The sequence below is a fragment of the Corylus avellana genome, chromosome ca3 (assembly GCF_901000735.1).
Source record: "Corylus avellana chromosome ca3, CavTom2PMs-1.0".
Lineage (NCBI taxonomy): Eukaryota > Viridiplantae > Streptophyta > Magnoliopsida > Fagales > Betulaceae > Corylus > Corylus avellana.
Window position 1 is genome coordinate 10,212,760 of NC_081543.1, and position 12,591 is coordinate 10,225,350.

The following is a 12,591-nucleotide window of genomic DNA, read 5'->3' on the forward strand; positions in this document are numbered from 1 at the left end:
CCAAGATCAAGCCCAATATTTTTGGCCCAACTACCGCCATTAGCCACCAGCAGCTAGCTGCCATCGCCGCCCTTCGTCTACCTTTACCGGCTGCCCAACTCCAACCATCACTCCGACGACTTTTTCAGCGACTAAAAAAAAAAAAAAACTCTTTATTTCCCTTTCTTTTTCCCAAACTCTAGCTTGCACCTTGAGTTTGAGGGGAGATGCTAGAATATTTTATATTATTCTAGTTTATTATGTTACCTTATATGTTATAGGGTTTAGTCTAGGGTTTCTTGCCCACTACTTCTTCTCTCTATTTATAGAAAGCTATGTAATCATTCTCAATATATATCAATCAAACCATCAATATATAAGAGGTGTAGTCTATTATATGCTTCTACTCTCTCTCTCTTCTCTCTCTCATTCTTCCACTCCATTATATTCAACAATATATTTAACAATTTTCTTGAGCAATTTTCAACCCAAATCCTAATTTCAAATATACTCAACAGCAAATTATAAAGGCACTTGTTTTGGACACCAAATATGCCGATAAAAAAACCTAATAAACTCTCTATTTAGCAATTCAATGATAAAATCAATTACTACAAGATTCCTTCTAAGACTCAATATGATCCTATCAAATCACAAAAGTAAGTTAGATGAAAGTCTTGAAAGTAAGTTTCTTGAAATCAATTAACAAACTCATAAAACATACGGGAACTAACAAGTAATTGAAATAGCTCAAATCATAACCTTGAAATCAAATCAAATTTATGAGTATTCAATTACACAAAGTAGTCAATTACACAAAATTGAATAAACTGAATTTCATTAATAAATAAGAAGTCATTACATCCACGAAAATCAATACATAAAAAAAATTAATGTCATCCATCAACGAATGTAGCAAAATGGGTCACGGTAGCTATTATGAGTCTCTTTTAGTCTCCAAAAGATTAGTTCTAGAAGAACAAAAATGTATTTTTTTCTACGATGAATAGCAACATTTTTGTTATTTACTATAACACAATGTTCAAATTTTTAAATATTTTATCATTGTCTTCATCTTGTTGTCGCTCGTCTCTCTCTTTCATCTTATATGATTTTGTGTTTCAAGTTTGCTGGAGGAGAATGAGAGTTAGCATTAATAGCTAAAAACATAAGATTCCAATTAAACTTTTCATCTATTAAAATTCTTCTACTTTCTTGGCAACCAAACGAGGGACATAGAGAAAGAGAGAGTACTTTTTAGGAGAGTCAAGCAAACGAGAGATTGAGAGAAAGAGAGAGTTATTGAGTTCAAACCCATCTCTCCTCTCCCAAACTCCACTCCCATCACCATTTCCACTTCTCACCAAGCCCAATTCCCCTCAAACCTACAAAACCCACATCTTCAAAATCCGACAAAAACCCATTTTTCTTTCACTATACTCAATCTCCTTGCTTATCTTCCTTGTGGACGTCAAGGCTCACCAAAACGGATATTGAAGCCCTGAGTTGTGAAAATTGGTTGTCTTCGAGTACCCAGGCATGGGTGCTTTTCATGGTTGGGTTGAGTGGTGTGTATAATTCAGGATTGAGATCCCCTCCAATTACTCAAAATTGAAGAATTTCATGTTACAAAATCGTGACCCTTCATTTTAAATTCAATGGTCTATAAAATCATTTAAACCTCGGTAAAACAAAAGTTAGATTAAAATCAAAATTTAATGCTCGGTTACAAAAGCAGTTGGTATTTTATAAACCATTTGATCTAAAATGAAGGGCTACGATTTCGTAACATGAGATTCTCCAATTTTGAGTAATTGGAGGAGATCTCAATCCGTTAAGTCACGAGTGGTTTACGAGCTTTTGGTGATGGTCTTGTGTTGTTTCGGGATTAGTGAAGGTAGATCCGTTTGGGTTTTGATTGGTTTGGGGGGGGGGGGGGTTCTTGTGGTGGCTGTCAGCCAACGTTGGTAGCCCTTGGCCTTCCATGGCTACCGTGGTTGGCTGCCACTTGCCGTGTGTGGATGTGGTTGGGTGTTTAGTAGTGGCTATGGTGGGTTGTAGCCAATGAGGGAGGAGAGATTGACTGCGTGGTGTGAAGAAAAACAAGACAGAATGAGAAAGGGTACGTGGCTACACTTTCCAATTATATTTTTTAAAAAAGTTGGTTCCTAAATACATGTTATTATCAAATGATTTATATTTTATATTGAGAAATGCGTCATCAACTCATGAAATAATAACATATTATTTTGAAACCAACTTTAAAAGAAAAAAATTTATAAAGTCTAATATTTATCGATAATGAAAGAGAGAAATGGAAAAAATGAATAAAAAATATTAAAAAATAATATTTTAAAAAAAGTAATTAGACAGGTAGTGAAGTAGATAACATGCTCGAATTTGTGCTGAAAAGGAATAGGTAAAATTGGTCAAAAACAACTTTTCGATTATCCTAAAGGAATCATGGTACTAAAAAAACAGCTATTTGTTAGAAATGCTCTCATTTCATCCATCCATATGTCCAACCATTTACATAGCAATTAAAATAATGATAACAAAATGGCGAAACTAATAAAGTAGTAAAAGGAGTAGAACATTCACCAATGGGAGAACTACAAGTGTGGAGTAACAGTGTTGCTGGTGGAGGAGCATCGGGAATCGCGCACAGGCATCACCAGCACAGTGCCTATAAAAGGTGTGACACTGGGAGTGGAATATCATCGGTGGTGAGGTTGAAGAAGCTTCTTGGTGCTGCTCCGGAGGCCCTCTTTGTTTCATCATCGCCATCTCCGTTTCGCTTCATCAGGTTCTTACTGTAATATTTGATTGAAATATTTTGTAATATTTAATTTCGATTTTTGTTGATAATTGATGTATTTGAATTAGTGTACGAGTATTTGAGTGCGTGTAATGTATCGTATAGCGATTTTCTTCAAATGATGAACCATCTCGTGATTCTGTGTGGTTTTGTTTTTGATCAAATTCATGTAGTGTAATATCATTTTCTGCTGTGTTGTGAAGACAAGGATAAATTATAATGTAAGTTTTGGCATGCAGGAAGAAGAGGTTGATATCTAAGATGGCTGGTTCTGAAGTAAAGCCACTCACTGCAGATGTCGTCTCGGGGGACATGATCTTTCAACCTATACTGGAAGATGGAGTCTTCCGATTTGATTCTTCAAATGATAGAGATGCAGCATTTCCTAGTTTATCTTTCATAAACACCAAGGATAGGGACGTGCCAATCACGACTCACAAGGTGCCCGTATATACCCCAACATTTGAATGTCTTTTGGGTCAGCAGATCGTTAAAATTGAGGTCAGTTGCTGCATTGTTTTTGCTTTTTGATAAGCAATCAAAAAATTTATTTGGTGCTTCACCTTCTGAGTTTGTCCAATAGATTATAATTTATATGTTGCTGCAATTTCAAGTGTAGCATGCTTCCCACTTCCCTCCTAACTGATGTCATGGTATTTGCTTCTAATTTAGCTTCCTGCGGGTACCTCCTTCTATGGCTCTGGAGAAGTTAGTGGACAACTTGAGCGGACAGGAAAGAGAGTATGTATTTTTTTTTTTTTTGATATTCCATCCATGAAAGCTTTATCCTTGTTCTCTAAATATTGAGTGGTTCCATTTCTTTTAGGTTTTTACTTGGAACACTGATGCATGGGGTTATGGTCCTGAAACTACATCTTTATACCAGTCTCATCCTTGGGTGCTAGCTATTCTTCCCAATGGAGAGGCACTGGGGGTTCTCGCTGACACAACACGACGCTGTGAGGTGCTGTGACAAATGAACCTTTCAGAAACCTTTATATTTTCACTCATTTGGTGGTTACATTTATCTTTTTCATGAGCAGATTGACCTCAGGAAAGAATCGGGAATACGATTTACTGCTCCATCCTCATATCCTGTTATTACATTTGGTCCATTTTCTTCACCCACTGCTGTCTTGATATCTTTATCTCAAGCAATTGGTAATTTCCTAAACCATTCTAGCTTTTGTTTCTTTAGTCCTTTTCTGTATCAGTTCAAATATTGTAATGTGCTCATGATGGTTAATTTTTTTTTTTTTTTTGATAAGTACACTTCCGTTTTGCTCATTTTTTTTTTTGATAAGTAAATATGATATAAAAGAGCGCAGAGGGGCGCAACCCATATACACGGGAAGTATACAAGAGAGCGCCTAAGAGGGAGAAAAATGAACAAGAAAATCAGAGTAGCTAATTCCTATAGGAGCTAGCCAAGCGGCCGTCCAGGAATACAAAGTAAAGAAGAAAAAATGAGTCAATTCCTCTATAGTCCTAGTGGAGTTTTCAAAGCATCTAGCATTCCTTTCATTCCAAATACACCACATAAGACACAAAGGGATCATCTTCCACACTACCGCGCTTCGAGAACTTCCTCCTGACCACCAACATTCGAACAAGCCCCTCACCTTGCAAGGCATGACCCAAAACAGCCCAAACCGATCAAAAATAGTATGCCAAAGAACACTTGCAATCTCGCAATGGAGAAGAAGATGATCAACCGACTCTCCATTCTTCTTGCACATACAACACCATTCCACTACCACTATGTTCCTCTTCCGCAGGGTATCGTGAGTCAAAATTTTGCCTAAGGCCGCGGTCCACCCGAAAAAAGCCACTCGCAATGGCACCTTTGTCCGCCAAATGCTCTTCCAAGGAAACAAATCATGATCACATTTGGACAAAGCCTTGAATAGGGACTTAACCTCGAAAATGCCTTTCTTAGACGAAGACCATCGAATACAATCCATAGCACCTAAGGATATCTTGTACGAATACAACCGGTCAAAAAAGGAGGAAATCAAATCCATCTCCCAATCCTGAACCGATCTCACAAAAATGACATTCCATTCGACAACCCCATTCCTCCAAATAAAGTTATCCTTCACCCAAGCTTCTTTATGTCTGGCTATGCTGTACAAAGACGGGAAAGCATGCTTCAAAGAGGAGTCCCCACACCAGATATCATGCCAAAAACGAACTTTTGAACCCACCCCCACCTCATAATGAATACCTTTGGCAAAAAAATTCCAACCTTGCCTAATGTGCTTCCATAAACCCACACCATGGGAACCCGAAACCTCCTTTGTGCACCAACCACCCTCCTGATCTTCATATTTAGCTTTGATAACCTTATACCATAGAGCCTCACTCTCATTAGCATATCTCCAAAGCCATTTACCCAGAAGCGCTTGATTAAAATGATGCAACTTACGAATGCCAAGCCCACCATACCGAAGGGGACGACAGACTTGATCCCAATTTACAAGATGTAGCTTATGCTCTTCTCCCATCCCTCCCCATAGGAAGTCTCTTTGTACTTTCTCAAGTCTTTTAGCTACACTTATAGGAATTGGAAACAGAGACAAAAAGTAAGTCGGAAGATTAGAGAGCGTACTCTTAATGAGAGTTAAACGGCCTCCTTTAGAGAGATACATTCTCTTCCAACCTGCCATCTGACGCTCCATTTTTTCGATCACATCATTCCACATAACCTTATCCTTATGCCCCGCCCCAAGAGGGAGACCTAAATACTTCATCGGCAAGTCGGCAACACTACACCCAAGAATATTAGCTAAAACCCCTATGTTCTCCACCTCACCAATAGCCACAATTTTAGATTTACCAAGATTCACTCTCAAGCCCGACACAGCTTCAAAACATAGAAGAATGAGACGCACATACCGGATTTGCTCGATAGAATCTTCACAGAAAATCAATGTGTCATCAGCAAATAAAGAGTGAGAAACCACTAACTCCGATAACCCCCTATTTCCCACCGAGAAACCAGTCAAAAAGCCTTGGTCAACCGACACATTCACCATCTTACTCAAGGCCTCCATAACCAGCACAAAAAGTAACGGAGAAAGGGGATCCCCTTGCCGAATTCCCCTTGAGCTATTAAAGAAGCCTTCCGGAGAACCATTCACAAGGATGGAAAATCTTACCGAAGTAATACACCACTCCATCCACGCCCTCCACCTCTCACCAAACCCACACCTACGCAGCAAATACAACACAAAGTCCCAATTCACATGATCGTAGGCCTTCTCCAAATCTAATTTGCAAAGAACACCGGGCACCCCTGACTTCATGCGACTATCCACACTTTCATTTGCAATAAGGACAGAATCTAGGATTTGGCGGCCCCCAATAAAAGCATTTTGAGAGTATGATATGATCTTACCCAACACAGTTCTCATCCTGATAGCAAGAACCTTAGAAACAATTTTGTACACCCCTCCCACCAAACTAATAGGCCGAAAATCCTTCATCTCCACCGCATCTGCCTTTTTTGGGATCAAGGAAATAAAAGTTGCATTCAAGCTCCTCACCAATTGCCGTCTACGATGGAACTCGGCAAAAACCGCCATGACATCATGTTTGACAACACCCCAGCAGGCTTGAAAAAAAGCCATGGAGAAACCATCTGGACCCGGAGCCTTATCACCATCCATGCCTTTAACCACCTCCCAAACTTCCTTTTCCTCAAAATCTCTTTCCAACCACCTATTATCCTCCTCATCTATGGACAAAAAAGGCTGGTTGTCCATTCTAGGTCGCCACGTGCTTTGTTCCGTGTATAAGCTTTGATAATAACTCACAATGTGAGCTTTTACCTCAGCTGGATCATCGGAAAGAACACCATTAATACGCAACTCTTCCACACGATTGTACCTGCGGTGAGAGTTTGCCATCTTGTGAAAGAAACGAGTATTGCGGTCCCCCTCCTTGAGCCACAAAGTTCTCGATTTTTGACGCCAATGGATTTCTTCACAAAGCAAGGTGTTCTCCAATTCTTTCACCATATCCACCTTTCGGACCTTTTCCTCCTGTGCTAACCCTCTTTCCTCTGCCAATTCATCCAACTCTTGAATACCTCCCAATAGCTCCTTTTTCTTTCTCCCAATGTCCCCAAACTCCTCCTCATTCCACTTTTTCAAATCCAATTTGAGAGATTTCAATTTTTTTGCAAGCACAAAACTAGGTAAACCCTCAAATGAATAAGTTCCCCACCAAGAGCTAACCTTATCAACAAAGCCTTCAGCTTTAAGCCACATATTTTGAAATTTAAAGCTCTTATTACCTCCACAAGGGGCCCCACAATCCAATAATAAAGGGAAGTGATCGGATATCAAGCGCTGAAGTCTTCTTTGTGACACTGCAGGGTAATGATCTTCCCAATCCGAGGAAATCAAGAAACGGTCAATTCTAGACCAGCTCTCATTTTCTTGATTATTAGACCACGTAAATTGACCCCCCATCAAGGGCATGTCCACCAAATTGTTCTCTGAGATGAAATCCGAGAAATCCATCATGCCAGTGGAATAGTAAGAAACACTGGAGCGCTCACTAGGGAACCGAACGATATTAAAATCCCCTCCAAAGCACCAAGGAACCTCCCACACATTCATCAAACCAGCCAACTCTTCCCAAAGAGCCCTTCTCTCCCCATCCTCATTCGGACCATAAACCCCCCCAAAAGCCCACTCCCAATTATCCTCCACATTTTGAAAAGAGCAAGCCAAGGAGAAATGCCCCACATACTCCTCCTTACACTCCACCACCCTCCTATCCCACATCAATAACATCCCCCCCGACAAACCATTCGACCCTTTAAACTTCCATCCTACATGTTGGCCTCCCCAAAGACTATGAACCACCTCTCGGGAAATATCCTCCATCTTCGTCTCAATCAAACATACTACATCTACTTTCCACTCTTTCAATAAACCCCTAATACGCAACCTTTTTTTGAGGGCATTCAACCCTCTCACATTCCATGCTACGATATTAAGCTTCATGATCCACCAACGTGCCCCTCTCACCATCCTTGAGCTCCTTTAATCCTGTTGGGGCTGGAACATAGGCAAAGAGGCCTCCCAAATCAGCATCGCCCTGAATCCTAGAAGCTTCAATAGAGTTGAACAACAGCTCCAACTCCCCTGTCTTCCCTTCATCTGAAATACCAATTTTAGGGCAGAAATTAAGGCAATTTTTAACTACCCAACTTGAAGGCATCAAACCTGGCCCTAATTCCTCCATCCCAACAGAATCTGAGATACTTTCCTCTTCCAAGCTATAGCTAGTCCCTAAAGGCTCCATTGCCGGCATACATTCCACTCCATTTTTTCCCCCAAATAATTGCGGACTCGTACTGCTTGCCTCCCCCCGACAGAATTCCTGGGAACAGCTCCCCTCTAATTTCCCTTTATTCCGACCAGAGGGTATCTCCACACAGAGCTGATCACTACCCACACCCATACTTGCCCCCCCCTCTCTCTTCTCCACAATACATATCGGCATGTTCTGAGTGTTTTCCCGCCGGAATTGCATCTCCGACATCCTCTGGGCTGAAACCTGGTTCGACCCCAGTCTCCCTTGCCCCTGCCCATACGTCGCAACTCTTTCCCCAGCTTCTCCGGCACTCTCTGGACAGATTCCGGTCTCCAGCCTACATATCGGCGAGCTCTGGGCATTTTCCGGCGAAAGCTGCGTCTCCGGCACCCTCTGGACATTCGCCTGTGTGTTCTCCGGCGAGGATAGTGTCTCCGGCACCTTCTGAGTAGATCCCGGCCACGACCCCAATATTCCTTTCGCCTGCCCAAAAGCCGAAGAAGAGGCTTCTAGCGATCCCATTGCGGTTTTCCACCTCTGCGACCCACGTTTCCTCCTCCTATAAGTCACCGTCGCTTTCTCTTTTCCAGTGGGTAGTGCCTCTCTCGCCGGACTTGTAGGATCCTCTCCTCCAGTGCCGACAACCGCTTTGGACACTTTTTCAGCCCCCCTGACCTCTGATGGGACCTTTGCGACCACCAGCGAAGGAGTTTCCGGCCTTTCTGAGCCAGAACGCAAGCCGAACGTGAACTTTTCCTTCTTCGAAGATGTGCAAGCCTCATTTCCTCCTTCTGGGTTATTGACTCCCAGACCCGAGCCCACTGATCCTATATGTTTAAAAACCTGAGTTTTCTTCACCCTCCACCATTTCTTGGGCTTTATAAATTTCAGCCCAGCCCCCTTAATCCCTTTCGAAGCAGGCTGCCTCTGATCCGCTGGTTGAAGAGCTGGCCCAAGCCCAAGCCCACTGCCCTCCTCAGACTTGAGCGCCATGTCGATCTGCATCATACCCACGTCACATTCTTGTTGCAGACGCTTCAGCAGGTCCCTGGCTTTGAGGAGCTCGATACTTAGCTTGGAGTAGGTCTGCCCAACAGCATGGTGCCCCTTCCCCCTCTGTCCCGTCATGTGATCAGGAGCCTTCATCGATACCTGCGCCATCGCCGGCGTTTGTGGGTTACTCGCCGAAGCTCTACACGAACAACCCACACGCCCTTCCTCCATCGAGCCTTGTCGTCCAACCTCTGCAGATACTTTAGCGTACCTCGACTGAATCACTCCAGGATCGCCGTGAGCCCTCTCCGAGATGATGGTCTTTGTTGAAACCAAATCTTTCCTGCCCAACTCTTGGGTATTCTTTCCCATAAGACCAGAAACATTTTTCGGCCACCTCTGCATCTTCTCGTACTGTTCCTGGCCGGAATTACAGCCCTCCTTAATTTGCTTCGTCGATAACCTCACTGCCTCCGCATAGCTCCTGCGTCCCTTAACCTCCATTACACTCTTTTCTCCCCTGGTTGCGCCGTGCCCACTGATCACTTGAGGTTCACGTAGAGACAAGTTTGCCACTCGCATTTCCTCACTGAAACGATCCCACCCTATCCCACGCCTACCTTCTGGAATAATGATCGAGCCACACCTTTTTCTTCCATCAAACTCCTCCAACGTCAGATAGCAACCATGCCTATTAGCACACTTCTGAGCAATAATTCTAGGATACCCAGCTCTAGACTGATCCCAAAAGACTTCTGCATTGTCCACTGCTACCAAATCCTTCACATTCCTCACTAACCAAGCTAACTCATCTTTCTTCAAGAAAATGGATTTGTGAAGTCTTTTGCTCCTCTCAAAAATCCTCACCCCTGAAAAACCTGCCTTAATCAGCACCTCGAACTCCTTGGATTCCACCGACCACCTCCTCGTTACTGCCATGTTACAGCCTAAAATTGACCCCAGACCACACTCACGCGCCACCCACGCGATCACACATTGTTTCAAGAAGCATAAGCCTAACACCATATTCTAACTTCTACTTGGTCATGATTATATTTTGCTAGTTTTTTCCTTTTTTCGGTAGTTTTAGTAAATATAGGCACTATTGTGTGAGTTGCACAATTTGTGTATTCAACTCTATCCCATCAACTTGGTTCAATTCTATCTAGAGCCATGCTACTCGTGTAACATGTGGCAATCACATCTCTCCTAACCGCATACATGTCTTCTTTCTTTTTATCATTTTCTTTATTCTTTTCCTCATGGCATTCCTTTTTCTTTTTTTTTTTAAGTAATAATGCATTAAAGAGCGCAGAGAGGCACAACCCAAGTACACAGGGAGTATACAAGAGAGCGGCTAAGTGGGGGAGAAAGAAGAAGAGAACATAAAGAGAAAATTAGGAAAATTAATCACTAAAGGAGCAAGCCAGTCTGCAGTCCATGTGAAGAGCGTGTACAAAAAGAAATGAACAAGGTCCTCAAGGTTCCTCGACAAATCTTCGAAGCATCTCGCATTCCTTTCCTTCCAAAGGCACCATAAAAGACACAGGGGAACCATCTTCCAAACCACGACACTACGAGTTCTACCGCCCAACCACCAACTAGCAAACATCTCCTTAACACTTCTAGGCATAACCCAACAGAAATTGAAGCGGGAGAAAATAACATCCCACAACTTGCGCGCAACCCCACAATGAAGAAAGAGATGATCCACTGACGTAGCGGAAGACTAAGGTAACTAATCAAAGAGCAGCGTCTTTGATTCTGCAAGGAGAAGCGTCTTCGTCTTCTACCCAAAAAGATAAAAACAAGCCCGTAGGCTAAAAGAAGGATAAAACTCCGCAGAGTATTTGAGAGAGAATTCTCTGATTTTATAATAATTCAATTGATTGAGTTTTACATAATAGGCAAGCCTATTTATAGAAGAGAAATCCTTGGAGAAAAAGTAAACCTACTTCTAGTAGAGAAAGTAAATCTAATCTTAGTAGGAAAGTAAACATAATCCTAGTAGGGAAAGTAAACATAATTCGAATTAGGAAAAGTAAATATACTCCTAGTAGGGAAAGGATTAAAAGTAAACTATTTATTCTTGGGGGTGGGGACACACATGTCCTACATCAGTCTCCCCTTCTTGAAAAGAACTCGTCCTCGAGTTAAGTTCTGACTCTTCTGGTGGAAAATATTCAAAAATGTCTGCCACGTTGAATGTTGAGGATATCGCCATTTCTTCTGGAAGATCGATGACATATGCATTGTCGTTAATCTTTTTTTAGTACCTTGCATGGACCATACTTCTTATTCCTCAGCTTTCCAGAAGTACCAGTTGGCAGTCGCCCCTTGCGTAGATACACCATCACAAGATCTCCTTCTTGAAAAATCTTCGATCGCCGACCCTTGTCTGCTGCCGTCTTGTACTTAGCATAGGATTCTTCCAGATGCTGACGAACTCCCTCTTGGGTAGCTTTCACCCGTTCTGCTAAATGCTCCGCTGCCACACTTGCACCGGGTAGCTTAGGTAAAGTTGCAAGATCTACTGTAAGTCTCAGAGTTCTTCCATAGACGACTTCAAATGGTGCCTTCCCAGTAGATCGATTCACCATGTTATTGTAGGCAAACTCAGCCTGAGCTAAAGCCAGGTCCCACTGCTTCGGTTTGTCACCTGCAATACATCGAAGTAAATTACCTAGAGTTCGATTAACAACTTCTGTCTGCCCGTCCGTTTGCGGATGGCTCGTGCTACTAAAGTTCAATGCTGTGTCGAACCGCCTCCATAATGTTAGCCAAAAGTGAGACAAGAACTTGGTGTCTCGGTCAGAAGTGATAAACTTTGGGACTCCATGCAATCGAACCACTTCTCGGAAGAATAGATTGGCCACTTGAACAACATCAGATGTTTTCTTGCAAGCAACAAAGTGAGCCATTTTGGAAAATCTATCCACAATTACCATTATAGAATCTGCTCCTCGTTGGGTTCTCGGGAGACCCAATACAAAATCCATGGATACATCTTCCCACGATGCTTCTGGTATTGGTAGAGGCATGTATAATCCCGTATTTTGGGTTTTCCCCTTGGCGACCTGACAAGTCTGGCATCGTCGGACAAAATTACCTACTTCTTTCTTCAGTTGCGGCCAGTAATACCGTTCCTCTACCAGAGCAATAGTCTTGTCTCTTCCCAGATGACCACCCAAACCTCCAGCATGTAATTCTCGGATTATTTGTTCTCGTAAGGAACTCCTCGGAATGCATAGCCGATTCCCACGAAATAAATACCCCTCCTGAATATGTATCTCAGAAATTGGTTGCCCCGCCTTGCAATGCTTCCAGGTTTTACCAAAATCTTCATCTTCCTCATATAACTCCTTTAGGCAGTCGAATCCAGTCACTTCAGCTTTCATGGTGATCAGCAGGGTAGCTCGGCGGCTTAAAGCGTCAGCTACACAATTTAGTTTTCCCGACTTATGCTTGAG

The 12,591-nt window shown here is 42.4% G+C and overlaps 1 protein-coding gene across 1 annotated transcript; it reads left to right on the forward strand.

The window, feature by feature from the left end:
- Positions 1 to 2,454: 2,454 nt before the first annotated feature.
- Positions 2,455 to 4,025, forward strand: LOC132174053 (uncharacterized). Its single transcript, XM_059585764.1, has 6 exons — positions 2,455 to 2,785; positions 3,037 to 3,298; positions 3,470 to 3,538; positions 3,624 to 3,761; positions 3,841 to 3,958; positions 4,012 to 4,025. Exons 1-6 carry the CDS (start codon positions 2,583 to 2,585, stop codon positions 4,023 to 4,025), a joined length of 804 nt encoding a protein of 267 aa, XP_059441747.1. The 5' UTR covers positions 2,455 to 2,582.
- The last annotated feature ends 8,566 nt before the right edge of the window (positions 4,026 to 12,591 follow it).

Excerpts from the sequence above, each read along its gene's own strand:
- LOC132174053 (XM_059585764.1), top strand. The coding sequence starts at position 2,583 with ATGGGAGAACTACAAGTGTGGAGTAACAGTGTTGCTGGTGGAGGAGCA. Across the intron at positions 3,539-3,623 it reads TTGAGCGGACAGGAAAGAGA|GTTTTTACTTGGAACACTGA; the intron begins GTATGTATTTTT and ends CATTTCTTTTAG. Across the intron at positions 3,762-3,840 it reads ACACAACACGACGCTGTGAG|ATTGACCTCAGGAAAGAATC; the intron begins GTGCTGTGACAA and ends TTTCATGAGCAG.